The 23,437-nt window shown below is 41.4% G+C and overlaps 1 protein-coding gene across 22 annotated transcripts in view; it reads right to left on the bottom strand.

Moving 5' to 3' along the window:
* Nucleotides 1-994: 994 nt before the first annotated feature.
* Nucleotides 995-23,437, bottom strand: part of LOC110991183 (uncharacterized) — a 93,685-nt gene continuing 71,242 nt past the window's right edge. For 7 of the 22 annotated variants that reach the window (XM_022256417.2, XM_087134968.1, XM_087134964.1 and 4 more), the window contains 14 exons: nucleotides 20,730-21,052; nucleotides 18,422-18,593; nucleotides 17,923-18,057; nucleotides 17,127-17,224; nucleotides 16,395-16,462; nucleotides 14,376-14,437; nucleotides 12,022-12,126; nucleotides 10,564-10,635; nucleotides 9,407-9,475; nucleotides 7,943-8,014; nucleotides 7,046-7,203; nucleotides 6,210-6,398; nucleotides 4,951-5,091; nucleotides 995-4,687 (listed from right to left, as the gene is read on the bottom strand). In XM_022256417.2, coding sequence (XP_022112109.2) covers nucleotides 4,429-4,687; nucleotides 4,951-5,091; nucleotides 6,210-6,398; nucleotides 7,046-7,203; nucleotides 7,943-8,014; nucleotides 9,407-9,475; nucleotides 10,564-10,635; nucleotides 12,022-12,126; nucleotides 14,376-14,437; nucleotides 16,395-16,462; nucleotides 17,127-17,224; nucleotides 17,923-18,057; nucleotides 18,422-18,593; nucleotides 20,730-21,052 — 1,923 coding nt within the window. In that variant the 3' untranslated portion in view covers nucleotides 995-4,428. Of the gene's footprint in view, nucleotides 4,688-4,950; nucleotides 5,092-6,209; nucleotides 6,399-7,045; nucleotides 7,204-7,942; nucleotides 8,015-9,406; nucleotides 9,476-10,563; nucleotides 10,636-11,987; nucleotides 13,435-14,375; nucleotides 14,438-16,394; nucleotides 16,463-17,126; nucleotides 17,225-17,922; nucleotides 18,058-18,421; nucleotides 18,594-20,729; nucleotides 21,053-23,437 lie in introns of those variants that run through there. The other 15 variants (XM_087134969.1, XM_087134970.1, XM_087134971.1 and 12 more) reach the window with 15 other exon arrangements.

Here is a 23,437-nt window from a genome sequence, read left to right as displayed (position 1 = left end):
TGATTTGATGAAGTTACTAAATACATGTATTAAGGAAACCATTGTTTTGTAATCCTTCTCGGTCTTATTTGTTAATACGTACTGTTAAGTCCGATAATCCTTTTCCATCTTGTTAATATTGTTGACTGCCAAAATCTGAGGCAAAAGTTAATTTGGATCTGGGGGAAAAAAAACAGGATTTAGAATTCCATAACTACCAGATTCGAAGAGGCAAACGATAGATCATTACTCATTGTCGAGTCTAAAATTGTGTTTCTACTTTTTATTTCTCTTCTTTTACCGGAGGGAAACACCTCTTTGTCTCTCCCTTCTGACGTCCACGTATAACTCTCTCCTACAGTTGTCTTTCCAGTACATGCATTCTTATCAAGCCATTTCTAAATGCACTATCAAAAGATTCTTTTCCCCAAAGTAAGACAAAAGTACATCAAACATAATACAAACTTGATGTTTATTTTCATACAGCGATGACGGTCCTTAAGTCTGGAACTCACTTCAGAATAATTTTTAAATCAGGTCTACGATCATACCTGATCTCTAGGAGGAAATTAGGCGATAATTAGACTCGGGGCACTGAGTCACAATATTGATTTCCCCAATACCTTTTGTTCTTCTAATTAGCCATTGGAGGTAAAGGGAATACATGGGCTGCATTGAGACCCTGCTATGCACCTTCTCCCTTCCCGGAGGTTGCTGAGTACAATGACATTGGCATTGTCAGGGGTGAAGAAAGTCGCCCTTTATGGATCGAGTACAGTGAGGGCATAGTGAGGGTCGACAAAGGACAGGAGACGGCTTTCTTGGAGTGGAACACCGGTACGGTTCACCCCGAGGTGTACCTTGGTACTGCCTGGTGGGGTAAGGCATGCGGAGAGTAGACCTCTTACGACTTTTGCGAGTAGCCGGTGATTTTGAGGTCAAGTGGATCACCATTTGAAAGGGATTTCTTCAAATCAAAACCATCCAAATGAAGAAATGATAAAGGAACTGTTAGTCAGGATGTGAAAAAAATTCATCTTTTAATAACAATATCTGTACTCAGAAGACTGTTCAACAGTGTTTATCAAACAAAGACACAAATAGTTGGACATACATAACAATCGAAGGCTGAAGTGAATTAATCTATTGCCTGCATTCTCAGCATGAATATAAATATAAATAACCAATTTTTATCAACACTTTCATATATATACAAATATCTTGGAAGCTAAGGCACATCTAAAGATGCAGACTTTTTTCCACACTAGAATAAATTTGTAAGAGCGTCAATAGTGGCATTGAGACGTGAACAATATGTAAATTGGGCAGGCATATATGACTCTTGCGTGGTACAGGTTTTCACATTCAGTATAAAAGAATGCCAACATTCTTACATGTATACAGATATATAGATCTTTGGTTCTGTGGATCTGCAAAGTTCATTGGTAAACATGGGCATTCCTAAGGGGAAGGTGGGTACTTGCTTCATTGGGGAAACCTGGAAAATAAGGAGGAAAGCAATATAAATGAGAAGATGGAGACAAAACAGGATAAAAATCACCCACTTGCTTAAGAGAAAACTTGAAATTGATTCCTCCCAACTGTTGATGGTATACTGCATCAGATGGATGCTGATGAGAGGGTCCCCACTGGACAAAGTACTTTGACCACCCCCTTGGAAAAAAAAAAATTGTGGAGACATGCCCATGTTGATAAATTAACCAATTGATTACACTTATAAGTTGACATTCCTTAAAATGTTTAAATGTTTCAGCTTTCTCTTCATTTGTTTCTCTCAATGACACCTTTCTGCGCTCAAAACCGTTTTTCTGATTTTTCCTTTTAACTTTTTTTTTGCAGACTAGAACGCCGGAAAATCACATCCTCCCACAAACAAGTTTTAATACTTATTTTTAAAAAGTGCAAATACTTATCAGGAAGCCATATGTCCTAAAAAAAAAATCATCCAAATATGACGCCAAGCACAAAGAAATGAAATGGTTTATAAAGGGCAGTATCCCTGAATCTTGATGAATACCGAACTAAATCTGGAGTAAATCCACATGAATTCCTCACACAGAATTTGGGATTTTAAAATCCTTTCATCATTCCTATTCCCAGGGGCTATCCACGTCTGGAGAAGAGGTGAGGAAAATTTCTCCTCATCCCGCCCAAAATGTGATAGAATTCTAGAAATTACTCCTTTTTCATGTTGGAACTTAACATTTCCCAACTGGCAACATGTTAGCAGGGAGGCACCCTCCCCCCAAGATGCCACTTCAATGAAAAACATAGGAAGACTGTTTTTTTCCTTTCATCAATACTGAACTTACAATGTAGCTTGAAAATAAGAAAATGTGACTGGCTCTGTAAAGATGACCCTTGGGCTTATGTGTGACAAAGTGATTTTAAGTGATGCCCAAGGATAGATGTTGATAAGGATTGAATTTCTGTATTTTTGAGCTCTGTTGCACATTCTATTCCCGAAATACAGTACAATTTAGAATTGATCTCTGGCAGATGTACGGAATGGTCTGTTGCATACAGAGGCATAGCATGACTGAAGGGCCTTTTTGGCAGAGTGGGTCACAAATATACCTCGTGCTTTCGACATGCTGTTGTTTGTGGAGCTGCGTAAGTGATGTTATTTTGGGGGGGTCTTTTAACATAAATCACTATGTGAATGGACAACATGACAAGTGGTTTGCCAAAGACAAAGGAATCACACGAAAAGACAGTGGCAAACCTTTGACATGCATATCCCAAGTATGAAATGAAATTGACCCAGATACTATGGATTCTGTAAGTGGGAAATGAGCCTGCTTCAGATCAGTCAGGTTCGCTCATTCCCCTCAGATGCTGGAAGGGACATTGCTAAGATAAGGAGCCAAATACTGCAAAAATTACACACACAAAAGTGAGCCTCACAAATCAAAAAACGACTAAGCACGTCCAGTGAACATAAATATTGCGAGTCCAAAAAAAAAGGGAAAAAAAACAGACAAAAGTTCAAGCATTTAAAAATCAGAGGCCAGGGTAAAATAGTGTGAGACACAAAAGGAATGAATACAGAACAATTGGGAAGACTTCCTGGATATGCGTATGTGAGATTTGAAGTTAGATGAGGCCAGTTTCTTTGGAAGAAGAAATAACATCATATCAAGATTTCAACTTAGATTAGAGCAACACAACACCACAGTTGGCCAGCCATTTATGTTGAGTTGGGAAAAAGTACAAATGACATAATGTCATAAATTCGCTTGTAAACTGGTATAAGTTGAAGCATGCAGACCATCTGAATTCGTAGATGTGAGTCGCCATCTACACAGAAATCTTGTGACAGTAACACACCCCTCAAGATCAACAACCTTGCAAAAAATACCACCCACATGCTAACACTACTTTTAAAAAGTTAATGAAGTAGCCAAAAAGATCTTCCGCGAGATTCTATCCAAATGCACTTTCGAATTGCAGTTTAAGAAAGCGGGGACAGGTCTGATGAAAAAAAAATATGTACTTGATGTACATGTAAGTTGCCTATAGGCACACTGTGCAAGAGTTATGAACTCCCTGTCAACGACCTGGTTTGACTCCTTATTACCTTATGAATGTTGAATGTTTAAAACTGCTCTGGCCAAAGCCAGAGGTATATTTCTCCTTTTGTGTAGCTGGTGATAAGGATGGGGGTGCAGGTAGCTTGGAAATACCACCCAGTCTCAACTCACTGTGTGCATCCAAATGCTCACAAAGTGGGATATACCTTCATCTTCCCAGAATGGAATGAATGCCACTTGCTGAAAGAAATGTCTGCTCATGGGATAAGTCCAGCAGGCCACGACTGTAACAGTGTACCCAGAGCCAGACACCCAGATGGCAGGATACATGTGAGGCATTTATCTTCCCTGTGAACATTCCCTTTCAGTACTTATTGATGTGCTGATTCGCTGAGGCAAGCAACTCCCATGTCATCACAGGAATTAACTGCCAAAACCTGCAACTCCAAATGGCAAGGTTGCATAGCCTGGGAACTGCTGCTTTAAACATCCTGATTCCCTCAACGACGTTCTCTCTGGGGACGGACGTGGACTATTCAAAGATGGGATTTGTGCCGAGTTCCCAACGGCAACAGGCCCACTCTTACACTTCGCTACACCACCGTGCTTGATTAAAACAAGATATTTGTCAAGCACTTCTGCAGGAAAGTTGAAAATTCTCCCAATTACGACAGAGATATTGTGTGCCTTAAAAAATGAACAAATACTTCAATGAAGTTTTTACGCACACACAGCACCAGCTTCCTAGTTTCCAAAATGCCTACACTATTTGTGCTGAAACTTAACATTTTTATGGATGGCCTTTCTGGAAAAAAATACCTTAAGGCCACCAATGGTATGGTAAATAGATAAACATCTGCATATAGAAGCCATCTGAATGGAGGTAGTGTGCATACTATTTTGGAGGTGGGGTGTGGTGTCTCAGGTCTGTGTAAGGCCACAGCAGGTCCTTCAATGTTCTCCAGGGTGAGTAGGAGACGGGCCTTCCTTGGAGACAGGTTTCCAGAGGCACCATGGTGACGAACAAGTACACCAGAGCAAACAGGAAGACGGATACGGTGAGAATAAGACGGGTGATGCGGGTGGCGCGTGGCCAGCGCTGACATATTTCTTGCAACTGCCGAAGGATTTTGTTGTTGCTCTTTTCGGCTTGACTGTTTGGGAGGATCAGGCCAAATGTATGAAAAAAAAAAAAAAGTAAAGTCAGCTTTGATTTACCAATTTCACAAAAAGAAATTGTCTCTCAAAAGACTGTGCAAAATATAATAGATCACACTCAGGTTATACTCGACTGCCTTTCTCCCAAACCCAGCATCTTTGCTGGGCTACTCACCAGTCTTTCTACCAAACCACACATCTTTGTCTGGCTACTCACGAGTCCTTCTCCCGAACCACCCATCTTTGCCAGGCTACTCACATGTCCTTCTCTGTCTCCTCCCGTTCCTGTTCTTCCTCAGCATGGTCAATAAGTTCCTCTAGGCTCTCACAGAAGGCCTTCTGTTGCTCCCTCAGCTCTGCCAGCTCGTGGGTGACCTGGGTCCTGATTCCTTGTTCATACCTTGGAGGGAATGAAGTGAAAGACACTATTATCTCAGCAATTTCAAAGTGCTTTAAAATTACTGTCTCGTTCATCAGGCAAGACCATTAACTAGCCAAGCAAAGTCTCTGCCCTCACAGGCACCCATTAACCACTTCCTGCCGGGGATTCCGGATCCGGACACGTATGCTTTATATGCGTGGCTGGGGTCTCTGAACTCAGACAAAGGCAACAGCGCCTTGTAACAAAAGACCGTACTTGGAACAAAAGATCGGGCTGTTGGGCATTACCGACATTTTTTCACTATCAAAAGTGGAGATAATCCAGCCTTGTTTTGAAACAGTATACCACGGTTTTGGGCATTTAGAGTGAGCGGATTATCACCAGGGACAAAAGCGCTCCACCTCCGCAGAGATGACCCACACAGCACCGCTGCATGCTAATCTGGCCCTTATTGAGAAGAGGTCAGCAGCGCACTGAGCCAGGTTCGTGAACAAAAGAATATTACGTAACACCACAAAATCTGGGCTCTTTTTTACAAGGCGGCAGGCCTGGCTGAAATACTCCAGCGTCAATAGCTGTTGTCTTTCAGGCTAGAATGGACACCAGAGAGTCCTTCACGTGTTTGTAAGTGTCCAGTAAATGAAGACAGGAATTTTTAAAGAATTTTGAAAACAGAAAAAAATGATAATTGTCCCTGACCAGCATCATCTACATTGATAACTGCCCCCGGCAGCAAGTGGTTAAAACTAATGATGGTGAGAGGCAATTCAGCGTAAAGTGACCTGTCCAAGATATTACCAGATGCTGGATTCGAATCCCCAACCCTGTGATCGGGAGTCATAACCCCTACCAGCAAGGCGACACGCACCCATGTACTGATGAAATCAATGTGATCAGAAACAGACAGCATCCAGTTCAAACTCAAAGGATGTTTCCACAGTATAAGGACATAAACCTGAAAGTCCATTTACACTGCACAGCAATCGTCTTGAGATGAAAAAACCACACCCGGTGCTAGACACAGACTTGATAACGTGAGTGTTAACCTTACAGACAATACAGGCATAGTGCTGTACTTTGGATTGGTCCTTCATTTCAATATCGATGCCAAAATTTTGAGTTTGTCTCTGGCTCACCCCTTGTGGAAGACGTCGTCCTCCTTGATGTTCTTGGTGTCAGCGCCGCTGCTGCTGTCTGCCTTGGCCAGGCCCTTCTTGACTGCCTCCTGGTCCAACATCTTGGGGAAGGTGGAGACCATGGGCGTGGCAGGGAGAGACACGGCATCCCTGCTGTTGGGGCTCGGCAGTGGGCTGGATGGACTCAGTCTGCATGCAGTGGGAAACGTAGGGGTGGGGAGCAGCAATCAAGAGACACAAATCACAAGGGATAAAGCAAATGCCAGAGATTTGAATCACAAGAAATTAGGAGAAAAATGTGCCCATGCCTTTTGCCGTGCTTACTGCTTTGGTCTTCATAAAACACACCAAACCTCTGTTGGTGTAAAATCATGCACTAAGCAGCGCTGTGAAATTGAGCCCTGGAATGCATGACCTGAAACTTGTTTGAACAGTACCATCATGCCACATGATCGTGGCCACTTTGAAAGTCGGCAGCAAAGCGGCAACTTGTTGAGAGCAATGCAACAAAGCATGGTGTGAATTATAGAACTGGAAAAAACAACCATCAAACCAGTTTTGGAACTCCAATATTTGTCACTCATCACGACTCACAAAACACCTCATGCAATGCCGGCAAGTATGCTTTAAACGTAACTCTACCTTAACTCCACCTATGCTCAGCCCCAAAAGGATTCTATGTATTTTACAATGCACCGGGGCGGAAGGCTAAGGTTGATGTCTCTAACTTAAAGGTAAAAACCTTCCAGTCATCAAACGACTCACAAAGATGCTTATGTTCGAATGAAAAACCCTGACATTTTCTAGGACAAGACTCATGGCAAGGATGGGCTTACGATGGGGCCGAGATTGTTCCATCAAGCAATGTGTGCCTCGTGGGGCTATCATCACTGGCTCGTCGACTGACCACCACTGAGCTGTCGGTCCGTGTCAATGGGGTGTGTCTGCTGATGGTACCTGAGCTAAGGCTTCCTGTGAGCCTGGCCTTAGCCTCCTGTAAAGAAAGTGGACGTGGCTTGAAAACACTTGTGCCCAAAGAGACAATTTAACTAATCAACTCTGACAATGATAAGTTGAACTTGCAGTCTTAGTTTCATACTGTGTACTTCTTGTCTTGTCTTCAATCACCATCGAAGCATTTACTAACATGGAGGTGCCAATCGTGGTATTACGGTAACAACTGGGCAAAGACACAACATCCTTGCCTGACAACTCCAAAACTAGAATAGAAAGGAATCTGTTTATAGAAAGTTTCACAATATGATGTAACACTCAAAATGTTTTCTTTTTAGGGTAGCAGCAGACTGATTGAATGCAACAGTTATGAATAAAATAATAGTTGCGTTCTGAATTTTATGAAAGACAAAGCACGTTTATCACTTCTCCATTTTTCACTAAAAACCCCTTTAAAAATGAGAACTAAAGCAGTATGTCCAAACAATTAGACCAACTCCTCCTGGACTGAAAGATAAAAACCTCCCTACCAGGCACATTAAACCATTCGGTTAGTATCACAAGCCACTTGATTCAGGGCCAGTTCACACCTCCCATCAATACATACATGAATGCCGATGGGTTTTACAAAGTTGCCTGCAAGTGTTTTGTACCAAGGCAAGACTTCACCCTCCCTAACGGGTATCGGCTCAAGGCAGGTTCCCCGCAAAAAAATCCTGCGGCACATGTGGAGTGAATGCAAAGCATGAGCCTGGCCCCGCAGAAAGCGTGGTACTAACCTTGAAGTCCTCGGTATTCAGGGAACTACTGAGTTGCACAGAAGTCCGTCTCACCCCACCGGCCAAACGGGACTGTGTACACAAGGACAGGAAAACATTAGCATGGGGGGGCGGGAGGCAATGGGTGGATAGCCTGAACGAGCTGACAAAGCAGAGCATGCATGTTCTGTTTAGCGTACACAGACATTTGACGGATTTGCACTGTTAAACTACTGATCCCCATGCTCGTAACCATGACATTAGGCAAAGCAATCAACTTTCGACACAATTTGGACCAAATAGAATGTCTTTATTCGGACCAACTAAGAAAGCCACACAACGGTTCAAAGAGTCTGTGTAGACGTCATGAAAGCCAACAGAGTGCGTTGCTTACGTTCAAGGATCTGATTGGTCGAACTGATTTGGTAGCAACGTCAAAAGGTACAAATGGCCACAATGGACAGTTTGCCAATTTTTTAAAAAGTAATTCTTAGAGAAGAAATACAGATTTCTCGAAGAATACCAACAGTTCTTTCCATGGTGGTTTGGAAGACATCAAGAAGTTGCAAAGCTTCTTATTTTTACATTTCACGTAAAAAAAATTAAAATGCAACGTGCCGAACAGCATACCCACAGCTTTATGCTCAATGAGTTGAAAAATATGCAAAATAACACTGAAGCCCTTTTAAGTATCCAAAATACACAACCTTCACAGAAGTTTTGCCTTTGTTCATGAGGGGATGGGGGACGGTGGAAAGCAAACACCCAAACATCAGTCTACAGCAAGAGTGTGAGGCACGCAGGTGGGTAGCACCAGGATTGTGAAACCAAGGTAATCTCAGAGCTGACTTTGATGGGTATCATGCTTTTGTGGGTAATTACATGGCAGCATCAATACGAAATTGTCCAATGCAATGCATTCAGTGCACGTATACAGGAATAAGCATACACACACACGTATGCATATATGTACCAGCATACCCAAGAGTAACCACACCACACAGTGACTGAGAGGCATCTGCAGTTCACCCTAAAATGAGGCATGCTTCTAGAAGGCTCTAGGGGGCTTTGGACACCAAAACTCCAGGCATGTATTATAAAATGGACCATTTTATTTTCATTTCAATAAAATCGGCTGTAATTTAGTGAAGTTTCCCCAAGTTCTGTTTGACTTTCCAAAATAACATTCCACATCTTTGATTCCCTTCCCCTTTTCCCAAAATGTTTGGGAAAATCGAAATAATACAAACAAAATTGTCCAAATGGGCCCTTCAAAATGTTGGAACAGTTTACAGCCCCCCCTGCTGTGCCCCTCCTGAACGACACATGCTGAGCACAAAGAGGGCCTTAAAAGAAACAATAAAAAGGAGAGATGAGGCAACATGAATCCCAGCCACAGACTACTGAGACAAAACGTGCACTCCTCTTGAAGGAGTGGCCATCAGTGGGTGAGGCAAGCATGCAACCAGGCCGATCCATCCTTACCCCTTGGCCCAGGCTTATGCCAGAGGGCTCCGTTTGCGAGCGCGAGTGATGACCGCCAAACGAGAGTGGCTAGTGAGTGGAGAAAGCACGTTCATCAAGGGTCATAGTTAGTAACAGTTAGCAGGTAAGGGAGGTGGGCGAAGAAAGGATCAAGACAGAGAAAGCCAGTAAGGGAGAAGGGAAAAAAAGGAATGAGTGAGAACAGCACAGGAAATGTGGATAAAAAAATTAAGAGGAGCAAAACAAACCGTAAAGAGGAAGAAGAGATAAATGGGAGAACAGGGAAATAATAGAACAGGTAAGTGGAAAGGGACAAGGAAGAAAAAGGAAAATAAACATACATGTATTTGGTATGACTGTCATTCAAGACTTTGCTAGCTTGCAGCAGACACACCATTTCTTCCTTACTGCTGGCACATCAAACAAGTTGACACCCAAAACAATTGATTTCAGTGAGAACAGAGAAAAAGTTAGTTTTGCTGGCACCTCCCTATCTCCATAGGTCCAACCAGGTTGCAATCAAATGAAAAGTTGAGCAGACATAAATTTTGAAAGCTTGTCTGCTTACAGTCTGTGCCAAAAATTGTAAGATGAAAACTCGGTTCTGCTATTTACACAGAAAAGAACTTCAAATCAAAGGCCTCTGAACAATTTTTCTTCAAACTGAATGTGATTACAAAAAAAAACAGTTTTTTTACATAAATAAAAAAAAAAGAAGTGGAACAAATGACTTATTTGGATTGGTAACAAGAGTACACTAGAGTAAAAGACACAAGGTTAGCTCTGCAAATAAAAAAATGGAAAGAAAAATCACCACTGCGTATAAATCACCTCATACAATTACATTATAAGCCACTGTTTAAAATTAAGCAACACTGCATTTGCATATATTGCTTATAGCAGGAAGAAAAACCAGACAGACAAACACCTAAAACAAGACACCAACAAACAAGAAGGAGAGGGCAAGACAAAACAGTGGATCAACAAGCACGTTCTGGAAGACCCGACAACAGAGAGGCAGAACCAACTCCTACAAACCACAAAGAACCCTTGCGATGTCATTCCTGGTATATATACTGTGTGCTGTTAGTTAAAGAGTGTTACCATAATTGTAGATATTTGGGCAGGGCATGCTGGTTACTGTGCGCTAACTTCACCTGTGAACCATACGAGGAGCTAAGCAAGCCAGATCCAACCACCGTAGCCACGCTCGCCCGCCGTCTTCCGGTCTAGGTCAATCAGAGGAAGACACAACGGCAAGGTGTAAGACTTCCCGGGTACGTTATACAGACCATGCAGAGCGATGCGGGCCAGCATGCATGCATTACTGACTGTGAATACACTGGCGGAGGACGTTCAGTCACAAAACAAATGCTGTTGATGTCGGTGATGATGGAACAAGCATTGAGCTGATGAATGATTTTAAAGAGATGGAGTTTTATGCTTGACCGCGATGAGGTTGACAGACAGTTTGAAAGTGGGTAGGAAGCTGTATCAGACACAATTACCACAGATGACCCTATATTCCAGAGAGCTAACTAATAACCTCTTCCTCTCACAGCACACCCCTTCCCTACCAAATGGCGGGGATGGACATCACTAGCTAAGGACTAAGGAGTGACACTATAGAATTCCTGGTCATGAATTTGTCGGTGAGGGCGTCATTTTAATGCAAAATTATATCCTCTCTTCCTCTAACGTCATACAAAAGCATCTTGTTTCTTCACTGTGGTAAAGAATCTACTGTGGCTGAGAATGTGATTAGGAGTGAGGACAACTACACATTCTGAGTATGAATTGTATGGAGTAAATTTCCTGGGTTTCCTGACAAACTTACATGATTTATCTGCACATGACACTTAACACTGAACTCCAGAACACAATCCATTTGCTGACATGGGCTCAAACACAACAACCACTTATTCTGTGAATTAGCCTATATTTAGCTCTACTTTATTTAACTTTAATAGTGTACAGAAGGAATCGTTCTCCACAAACAACAATGGCTGCCTGAACAACTTTAGTGTAAAGTTCAACAAACAAGACGAATGACTGAATGGATTCTCATGATGAATCACAGCTTGATATACATGTAGGCAGACTGTTGTTTTGTGCAAACCTGCCTGGCAACCCAAGAAGCAAATTTTAGAGCTTGCAGGAATTTTGTTTAGTAATGTTCAGACGCCACAAAATGAAACAAAATTGAAGAGTGATTGTGGGCCTCAGAAGATATGTGACTTTTTTCATTTGAAATATTAGGAGCATTCAGAGAAAGAAATTAAGAAAAAAAGAGGACCATGACAAAAGAATAGGTATGACAGGTGTACAGAGCCTACAGGTATGACAGGTGTACAGAGCCTAAATGTACAAGAACTTTTACATTTGGAAAATCAACACAGCAAGAAATACAGGGGAATGTGTCTGTTGTAGGAACCTGGAAAAGTTGAAATATAATAACATATTGGCTAAGCAAGGCAGGGGAAAATCAAAGCCGAACTTGTGCCCCACACTGTGTTTCAACGAAATTGCTGATATTGCTGAGTGAAATTACATCTTCCTACCACCACCACCGGCTTGTGAGCAAGCCTGCACGGACCCTCTCTCTTAGTCATTACCTGATTCTGGTCAGTGAGTTCGGGGCTGTACGAGTACGGCGACCCGAGGCGGGGTAACAGCGAGCAGCTGGTGGAGCGCTTACGGATTTCACAATGACCATATGACTGTGTTTTCCAGAAAAAAACATTTCACCGACAATGACCAAAAGCAACAATGAATGGAAGGATAAACATGTAAATGCACAGAGACTGATACATATGCAAACTACTGAATGCAAATAGGAAACATGATCTATTGTACATTCAACAGAGACAGAGAAAGCAAAGCAAAAGTTATGACTTTGAAGCCACAAATTTCACATGGTCACCTGTAAAATAACTCATTGGGAATATTACATTTGAAAGGGGACACATAAACACACATGAAGTGCACAATAAGCCATGTTACACATTCCAAATCAGAAAATTAATTCAAAACAAGATATTCGTCAATACACAAATATCGTTGAATGGGGCAGGTTAAGGATAAAACAGGTATAAGCAGATAGAAAGGAGCTGAATCTTCCCATGCAAACTTGAAAATAGAAACTTTTTGGAGTGTAAAGGATGGATGGGTTGGTGGAACTTGGGTTTAGGTGACTGCATCCAGGCAAAACGGCACAAACTTGGAATCTTTTTAGCAGTGCAAAAACAGTGTTAAAACTTCAGGAATCTACACCATGAGGCTTAACCAGACATTTAAAGAGGTCCAATATGAGGGAGTGTTGAAGTTGATGGCAATGGTAGGAGGGCACACAAAAGAAATCATCCTGGAGAGGTGGTCTCCACAGAGAACACACCAAGGTTTTGTGGGGATGTGGCCAAAATCTTCCCTTGCCGTAATTTTCTGGCAAGTAAGCTTAGTGTGGAATATTTCCACCCTTGTTAGGAGAGAGTGGCCTCATTTTGAGAAAAAAACATGACCTTGACGTGAATTTTTTTCTACTCTGGGCAACAATTTGCAGGTAGGAGAGAAAGAGGTCTGAGAAAAAGGGGTCTTGCAAAGACACAATTCTGTGGCAATGATTCGTACTGCAAAATCCGCACAGAAGTGTAACCCAATGACACTGGTTCATTTCTCAACCTTCATTTTAGCTTTACTGTGAAAAAAAAGTTGCATTGGCAAATCTTTAATTTGGAAGATATACATGCACCCAATTCACTCCCTGAGAAGGAAATAATGCACTGATTTAATATTCAGATGTCAGGTTTGACCTTTGTGCCTGGATTAGGTAGACAACACATTTGAATACAGCTACAATGACATGATGACCACAGGTAATTTGTTTTGTGTGCACTGTGTTGTCAACTTGTCAAGACCTGATGGCAGATTTGGGTGGTAACCACTGGTTTCCCTTTGGTTGGTTCCTGACCGGACGCATTCTTGTTGGGGTTGGTTAGCATTTTGGCCAGCTGAAACAGGCTGGTGGGTTTCTGGCGACAGATGACGGGCCAAGGGGGGGGTCGGGATATAAATGAAACACATTTCAGTCTTGGCATAAACACATGCGAGTGGCATTCTGGGTGCTCCACATTTAAATGAAGGGTGGACTGTGAATGAAAATGAATTGTGTAAAACATGGACGATTGATTCCAGAGTGAGAGGTTTGGCTGAAATTGGTGACACACAAGTGACATTTTCAAGATGAAGTTTTTCTCCTACAAACTGGTCAAACTTTCTTTTCAACAAATTTCCATGTGTCTCCGCAAACAGGCACTTACATCTGAACTGCAACAAGTAATTCTAGCAAAGTGGGGCAAAGCTGGAAGATATCATACACCTCTGTAAGTACTGTTCAAGCATTGTTTGGATTGGATCATCCGAGACAGATTTTTGAGGAAATCAGCCAAACCTTTGAACTATCATGCAAGGCTAAAATATAAAATATTTAATACACCTCCAACAAGAGCCCAATGCTTTCTTGATGTTTGTAAACATTTATGCGCAACCCAATACCAGAAAAATGGAACTGAAATAACTCCAGAGAGCACACCACTTTTTTTTATAAACCAAAGCACAAACCACTGAAATTTCCCGGGGTTAGATTCCTGATTCAATTTGCTCCTGCCGCGTCATTTCACAATGTATCACTGCATGTCATCTGTCAAAGTCTGAAACTTGGCAAAACGCATCCAAATCAACTGCACAACCGAACAGAATACACTCACAATCTTCCCCTCGCTGACTTGCCGAGGGATCAGGAACTTTTCAAAGGCTGCAATCATCATGATCAACGTTCTCATATACTGACAGCATTCCGTGCAATAACCTGCTGCTCGTAATTTAAAATCTGTGACAATTCTTGCACAGCAGAAATGACCCGGGCAGGAGTGATTACAGGACCCACTTTACTTTGTCGCACGTGCAGTCTTACCTTAGAGCTGCTGCCGGACATCGACAGTGCCCTCCGACTCAGTAGCTTGGAATCTGGCTCCCCTGTGGGTAGAACCAAACAGAAAACAGAGGGTTATAGCAACTGTTGAGCAACCAACGGCAAGGATTCAAAATTCCATTGAGAAATTCTTTGTCGGTTTCTTCAAAATCTCAAATTCTGAGCTGCCATTTCAAATCGTCCTCAAATTGTTAGTAAGCCCATTTCCACTATGCTCATGAATGCTTTTGCTTCTTGCCTTCATGTAGATGCAAGTTTTTTAAGGCAACAGATAGAATAGAAAAATTATCATTTTAATCTCCTACTGCAAATGAAAAAATTATGATTTAACCTGTTTTCTGACATGATTTCTTCAGATAAAGGTACTATGCTTGAAAACAACACGAAAAATGTGAACTGTGACTTTAAACTTGAACTCTCAGCAAAACAAAAGATAAACACCAGACAGAAGATCCGATTTATCCATCATTCAAAATTCAGATCAGAGGGTGGGATTTCACTGAACCAAAGTCTTTAAGAAAACTAAAGCCAGCGGCATTTTCAAAAAAATATATAAAATAAATAAGTTTAAAGAAGTTTTCCCACTTGTGAGTAAGCAGACGGTGTGGCACTATGACAACAGAGAGAAATGTTAGCACCAGCAACTGCAGAGTTACTTGTCTCAGTTTGATACAGGTTCATTTCCCTTTAACTAGGTACTTCTTCGTTACTTCTGGTTCTCTCTAAATCATCACTTTCTCTAGCCAATAAAAAGCATACAAACAGAAATTTAAAAAGAAAGATCCAAATTAACGATTCAATCCACTGATAAGGCAATTGTCTGCTATCAGTGTAACTCTTAAAGTAATAAAAAAACGAGGAAAAGAATGACAAATCATCAATGCAAAGAACACTGCCCCTGAAAGGAACTTTGAACTTAAAATAACAACTTAAGCTCTAGGAAGAAAACAAGTAAATAAATGAAGTACAGAGTAAGCAGTGGGTTAATGAAATTCAAAAGACCAACCACCATTCAAATGAGCAGAGGTTAATCATGCCGTGCAGAATAGGGATAACATAAAGCTGCAAGACTTTGGGGTTAGTCTAAATTTAATGATGCGTTTGCCTTGACACCATTCCCTAGTATTTGAAACTCATTCAAAGTGAAGTTATCCAAGCTGCAGTGAGGTAAGTTTCCAATTCCATAAGCAAAATATATATAAACAATTCACACACCTCACTGTCTACTTCTAGCAAAATTAAGAAAGACCAGAGGAAACATGCTGGGGATTGGGAAGTTGAGCAAAGGTCTCTCAATAAGCCACAGATCTCTCAACATGATTTCACTACAAAACATATAACACGTAGCAAAATCAAGTCTTAGCACAACTGCACCCAAACCAAAAAAAGGAAGTCTGCAGAGGAAACTTCGCCCAAACCAGAAACTCGTTTCTGATATTTACGATTCTTGTCTGCCAATGCCTTGTTACCAACAAGGGGCTTACCAACTGGATATATTTTCTGTCAATCTATCTTACCAACTGTGAAACAGCAGTGAATCATGTTGAGAAATCGTTTGCCACAATCAGCCACTCTTTAAGTCACAATGCCAACTCACCACACAGTAGACCAACCCAGACAAGCAGAAAATGCAAACATCACCACAACAGAATGGAGTGTACAGAGAGGAGGAGTACACAAAAGGTGACAGTTAATTCATTTCCGTTCAAAGTATCTTTCATTTCTAAACAAATGAATGCAACTTGGAGCTGCGTGCTGTATCAATCTTTTGCCACAAGGTACAAGTAATGAAGGATCTACCTCCACAAAACACCCACAAGGCATCAAACAAAATAATTAGTTCTGAAGAGTTTCCCTTTTCCCCAAATTTGACAGCACAAAAAATGAAAAATCACTCTCCTGCCAAATCCCTTTGAAAAGGTTTCACTGAATCCCGACAGAACATGTCTGTACATGTATCTATGCATGCAAAAACCACTGTATAAACAGGCAACTTCTTACCGTCTATGGAGAGATTATTTGTGATGCTGTTGCCTCGGAACAGCTTGCGATTTTCTTGGAGAAGTTTCCTGCAAGGTTTCAAACAAACATATAGTCATGATGAAGAACAAGGGAAGAGAGCCAGACATCTGGTACATTTTGTCTGATCAAGTCTGGCAGTTAATTTATGACCATTCCTCAGTTTATCACAAATTGATCACAAGTCAATCCCAAGCCAATCACAAGTCAATCATAAGTCACTAACAAGTCATAAGTCTATCAGAAGTCGATCATAACTCAATCACAAGTCAAAGCACAAGTCCGTCTACAAATAAGAAAGGTGCACAGAAATGCCAAAGAGTCAAATGGAAGACATTTGAATAGCGTCCACCTTGAAACTGATTAGGAGTGACATGTGGTTGAACAGTAACTGAATCTGGATGACGGCGATTCTATTATTTATGCATTGCCCTCACACTGCCTCATGACTTCCCATTCCGACATACAGTCCTAAAGTCTGCAATCGTAAAAATCACAAAAACTGGAGGAGGTAAAATTTGAGCTCAACATCTGTCTAGAGAGGGTTCAGAAAACCCAATGCCCCGATGAGAACCTTGGGGTACTTTCCCCCAGACTCTGGTTTGATAACAGCATAATTACATCAGTGTGGATCAAAGTGGCAGATTGAATCTGCACCAATGTAAGGGGCTGGCTGAGTTTGGATTTACGTTGCCAAATAGCTTTGTCGTGTACCTTGCATCTTCTAGTTCTGCATGCTCTCGTTCAAACAGACGTTTCAGGTTCTCCACATGGGTGATCATTACATCGGTTGCTTTACTGAGCCTTCCCTCCTGAAAAAAAGGTAAAGAAAGGTTTGGAAAGTTAAGCAAAGCTTGTCTACGAAATCTCATCCATCAAAAGCATGCCGAAATAGTAACTAGTTTGAAGCTAGTGGTTCCCACAACCAACTACAATAAAGCCAGTAGCCTTCTGATTAAATTCAAAGCCTTTTTACCTCAAAGCTCCACTGTGTCTTTATCCCAACACACTTGTTGAAGTGTTAAGTAGAGACAAAAGCGGATAAAAAACTCCGAAAAATAAATCCGTCGGAGATGTGTATAGAAAACATATATACCACTTCCATGACTAACAATGACAACAACTTGCATAAGCTTTCGTGGCAAACAATTACTTCATGTGAAATAGTAACATTTTTTCACTGTTTATCTTTCAAAACTTCACAGCTTGTGAGCAAAGTGGTTTATTTCCTCGCCAATCAGCTCTGCAGAATGGGTTCAGTTCCTGGTTTGGTCCACATGACGATAGGGTTTTCAGTCCCGAGCTGACTGCGTGTGCTTTACCCCAAACAGTCTTTCGGGATTTTTCACACCCCCTTTAAACCAGTAACTGATTCTCAGTGACCGTCTCCTATCAACAGGACTCTGCAGGCATATGAACTACGGTGCCTAAAGCGCTTTTGAGGAATCCTTGGTTTCACAAGAAATGCTGAAAGACCAAAAAAAATGGTAAAAAGCCTTGCAAGACATACCTGCTGGACAGCACCAAATCCCTCGGCCTTGCTGGATAGTCGGAGTGAGCAGGATTGTAAGACTTCAACATGCTGCTTGATTTTGCCGATGTAGTCCCTGGACACTGTGTCCACACTTCCAAGAGGCTCCAACATCTGTAAAAAGGGTCATCAGTAGAAAATATATCAAAAATTTAAAGATCCAGTGGACGCATCTTATCAATGACAACAATAAAATCCTATAACATTTCAGGCTTTGAACAACTTACAAAGCACAAGTTCTCCTACAAATGGCTAAGAAGATGAGAATCTTGCACTTGGTTTAATGGACATATTGCAAATAGGTAGTGAAACCTAAACCACTACACCCCTTAAATCCATAATTTTTTAGACAAACATCTGGCAATCCAGAAAAAATTCTTGCAAAAACTCAAACCCGTGATGGAAATGGGCAGAGCCCCTCCACAGCCTGCAGCAAGTCAGGAAGCCCCCAAGCTCAAAGGGAGAAAGTGAACGGCACCTGCAGGGTCTGCAGCAGCCCCTCGATCTCCTTCTCGATGTTCTTCTCGGCAAGGTCCCTCTGCCGGTGCTGCAGCACCACCCGCTGCTCCAGCGTGTACTGGCTGGCCTTGAATGCCATCTGCAGGCAGTTGAACTTCTCCTCCACTTCATTCTCCGTCATGGCGTTGATGCTGGATACGAATTAGGAACAAACGGACAAATAAGAATCCCCCCAAAATGCTTAAAGTCCCAGTAAAATTGGTTTAAAAGAAAAAAAGCTCTCGCCATGGCATGAATACAGGAACATCCCATATTCCTCAGCAAGACCTGGCATATTACACGTCTGTAAAATTGAATAGGTTTTTCACAATACTTTGAATTGCCGGCAAGGGTACAAAGTAGATAATACAAAAGGCCCCTCCTTAATACATTTTTAATAAATGTTGTTGGCCTGTCAAATACACACCGAGTTTGTCAAGTTTGAAGTGTGTAAGCACTTTGGCAAGTTGTATACACCATGTGCATCATTTCTGTCTAATTATAACAGTTGGACAAGTCAATACTGGGGCATGTGAATCTACAGTAGAACAAAAAATCTAGTCGAAGCAGGTGGATCACCTCTGAGCGATGCCACATTTGAGACACTACTGCATGGTGACACTCTGACTTGATTCGCTTCGACTGACTCCATCTCAGAGGCTAACTTTACAATGTGTGTCTTTTTACAAAAGCCTATCCCTTTACAATGAAGTCTCTCTATATATATATACAAATAACTGTGCTGATGAAAAAGCAAGCACTAAAAACGTTCCAAACAAATGAACAAAGTACTTGAATATATCAGTATCTAAACATGACAAAGACGGCAAATTTAACATTAAAAAACAATCATCATCCCGGTAATAATGCAATGTGCAATTTGTGCAGTTAGTTAAATGATTTACAGATATACAATAAATTTATTTCAGAAACATCTGTCGGATACATATTGTGTGTGCTGCAAATTCACAGCGCATATACATGTAGGCATCATCCAGTTTTGCATACTTTTATCGCATAATGATTTGTCAAAGGACAGCCAAGCAAGGTCCAAGGATTGACAAAGGAGAACTCTGGCGTCAGGTGTATTGTTCACATGGACTCATGTCATCAACAGCTTTTACTGGTCATTAGTTTGAGAATTATTGGGCTATAAAATAAAATGCAGTTAATTATGACACACCAGAATTTGGCCCTTTTTTTAACAGCAATTTGGTTTTAATTTGTACCTTTTCTGTCTCCTACAATGATCGTTACTGCTACTTTCTATTAATAATTATTCAATTAAAACAATGCCAGAATTCTACAGCAAAGTCAATGCATGTGGTAAGCACTTTTAATTTTTGGTTTTCATTTAACTCATCTCCCTACATGTGAATATGGATTGAGAGATAGACGTGAAATTGATTATTTTAATTCAAACCTTGAGACTACACTGCTTTTAGGTTCCTGGATAGAGATGGGAGAATTATAAATTCTACAAATTTAGCTGGGTTTTAAGCATTCAGTGACTACTAGTGCGATAAGTGTTGCGAATATTTATTTCAAAGATGGATTTGCGCCAGGGAGATGTTAATTAATTTTTGGATTTTCCCTTTCCCGACGTGTATTGAACACTGTATACTCAGTGTGCCCCCGAAAGCTTGTGAAAAAAAAACCCACAAGCGTACTCGGGTGGGACTCAAGCCCACAACGTCCTGCTTACTAGTGCACACGGCTACTAGTGAGCAGGAAGTCGTGGGTTCGAGTCCCACCCAAGTACGCTAGTGGGTTTTTTTTCACAAGCTTCCGGAGTATACAATGTTAAATACACGTCGGGAAAGGGAAAATAAAAAAATAATAATAAGTTTTGCAAATATATTTATTTTGTGGTAGTTAAATAAAGCCAATCCATTTCATCTGTCACTTTCTGATGATAACTACCAAAAATGTAAATTGTAATAAAGTCATTGTATAAATTCAGGGTCCAACAGTGTGACATTTTAGTATCCCCTGTTGCACCAGAGCTGTGTAATTTGACGTGGACATATCACTGAAATTGATATCAAACTATTTCTAATTGTTTGGCAGGTAGTTTGCATGAATTCATCACTCTTTGGAAAGTAGAGAATTCTTTCTGAACTTACAAAATCAGATGTCAGATGTAACAGGGACACAAAAAAAACATTGGACCCCTAAGTTGTAGAATTACCAAATAGAAGTTTAAATGTGATTTCTGAAAGGGGAAAGGAAACATCCTCTGTGGAAAACTCAAAACAGAAAACCAATTTAAGGTGACCTTTACTCACTCTTTGGAATAAGCACCCTTAAGGCCCAATTTTTGGAGAACTGAATCTGGAATCAGGGATTTCTCATCTGACGAAGCTGACGATCTCTCTGCATCCTTTCCCTCCTCTTCCTTGCCGACAGTGGTAGAGTCTTCCCTCGATTTGTGCGGGGTCTCTGGACCAGGGGACCCCGGAACGGGGGTGGGATGCAATGTGGTCAGTGAGGCCGCCACAGGTGGGATGGCAGATGGGGTGATCATTTCGCGGCCCTGGTCTAGCTCCGTCGCTTCCGTCAGCTCGGGCATCGTGAACTGCAAGTTGGTTTTTCGGTGCTGCTTGTGCTCCTGGAAATGAAAGGGGGGGGAGGAGGGGTGGGTGCAGAGTAATGAGAGATAGAGAGGAGGCACCAGAATAGAGTACAAATATAAATACAAGCACTTGTTGAAATTGGCAAACTACTGAAAAATACCCATAATCAGCATTTCAACTAAAAAAAGACCTACAGAATGAACAGTTCTTCACTGACCTAATTCAACAGTAAACGACATACAAATCTCCCAAACTCCTGTCAAATCCAAGTCACATTCTCTCAGCAGTTGTTTCATTGCCAATCAACTGCTTGATCTCACCTGACTCCCTCCTCTCCATTAATTGCCTGCTTCTCTGATTTGCCGCACCTTACCTCATTTCCTTCATCTCCTTCCCCCTCTGTATTTTCTTCACGACAGTCATTGCCGTCATACACAGAGAGCCTGATCAACGTGCAGCCGTCTGACGGCCCGTTGTGGAGTATCACAGGCATGGTTTAGTCAGTGAGTGAACCACAAGGCCAACCTTTTCTGCTAGAGCACGTAGTAAGTGCATGGCCCAATATCAAGATCAAGATCACGGGGGGGGTGTTCATGAGGTCAAATCGTAAAACATTGACTGTGTGTATCGACTGTTACCCATTGCACACGCAAGGGCCATATACGGTCCCGATTCCAGCTGCATTTATGTCCCCTAAGTCTGCTGAACCAACAACGGCAGCGTGAAGTGCCCAAGCTGAGCATTCACTCTCGGCGGATGGCTCTAAGAGGCGGAGGAATTTTAAAAGCCCGGTCCCGATTCACCCACATCCACTGGTGGAGCAACGACAAGTCCTTAAACTCAACCTGCCCATGCGGGAGCGGTGGGTTGTACTGACGTGTACACAGCTTCCGAACGATCCACACATTATCACAGTGTGTTCTACTGTTTCACTTCACTATCTGTTGACTCAGGGCGAATGAGCCAGCCACTTACCTGCTGTATTTGCTTGCTGATAAAAAAAAAAAAAGCCAGATAACAATCCTCTGCCATAATTTATAATTACTGCCTCAGAATTTGATTTCTTCACAGCCATTTCACAGATTGTTTTCTTTCAAAATGGACGCATAACTCTTTTCAACAAAGACAACACCTGCCTCCACAAAATCAGTGCAAGGATTTCCTAAATGTCCAACGGATCAGAATCTATTACAAAAACTTTTTGCTAAGGAGAGCACCACATATGTACAACAAACCAAAAGTCACACGCACAATCTAAACTCACTGCAAGCATTAAAAACAAACAAGAACACAAACTCCTATCCACATGTGCTGATAAACTGTAACAGGAAAAAAATTGAGCACATAAAATATGTGCTCGTAATACTTGAAAAGAATAACAATAATCTTTTCCATTAATCACAGCAGAACTGTACTTGACCAGTAGTCTATATCTGGTGGGGGAAGAAGTACATGTACTCTTCCAAAGAACATGGCCAAATGTTTATTTTGTGTGTGTGTGTGGGGGGGAGTGTCAACACTCTAAAGAAACCAAGACCAGCAAATTCTTGGTGGGAAGGGGACTGGGAAGGATTCCTTTGCGGGGGAAATCAATTTGAACAGTCATTTTTAGAACGACTGAAGCCTTTATTTCTCCGAATGATGTAGATTATTCAGACAAACTTCAGAGCAGAAAAACCATCTTGATGGCAGATGATGCTAAAAAGATTTGTACCATTAACAATAATGGATACTGAAGTGTGTCGCGTTTTGGAGCTCAAGTCCAACCAATGCCATGTTGCACCTATTTGGATTTCATTCACTGAAGTTGTTCTGAAATTTGTGATAAGATTGCAAGCGGAAAACTACAAATACATTGTTACATATATATCTCACAGTGATAGTGCATTGACCAGTTCAACGAACAAACTGCCTAATATGCACACCAAGAACTAACAATTTTCACACTGTAATGAAATCCTTTATTGTCTTTGCTGCCAAGGCTTAATGGATTTTTCATTTTAACAAATTTCCATCTGAACGGAATTAAAAAACAACAACTGTGACTGTACACACAGTACATTAATCTCCTTCACATCTGACATTTCAGTTGAGGTTCAAAATGTTGTCTTTTAATTGAGTAAGACAAACTGTGCTGGTACTTAACAATGCTTTTTACATGTACGTGTTTTTACAATCGACTCCGAGTTGCAGCTGCACATGAAGGGTACATCTACGAGTGTGCAATATTGTCATATTAAACTCATCCCTTAGACACGGAAAATGCCAATTTAGGATGTTGACCGATTTTTTTTTAATCAAATTGCGGAGTTCTTTTAAACATTAGTGTGATGCTTTTGTGGAATCTGACAGATCCTCAGAGAGGGTGAAAGGAAATGAACTAGTAGAATCAGGACAGAAGTAAACCCACTCGACAAATG

Source organism: Acanthaster planci, linkage group LG03, assembly GCF_054643075.1.
Source record: "Acanthaster planci isolate LZ-2023a linkage group LG03, COTS_SCS, whole genome shotgun sequence".
Lineage (NCBI taxonomy): Eukaryota > Metazoa > Echinodermata > Asteroidea > Valvatida > Acanthasteridae > Acanthaster > Acanthaster planci.
Note: the sequence above shows the minus strand (reverse complement) of the source record. Positions and strands in the feature narration are given on the sequence as shown.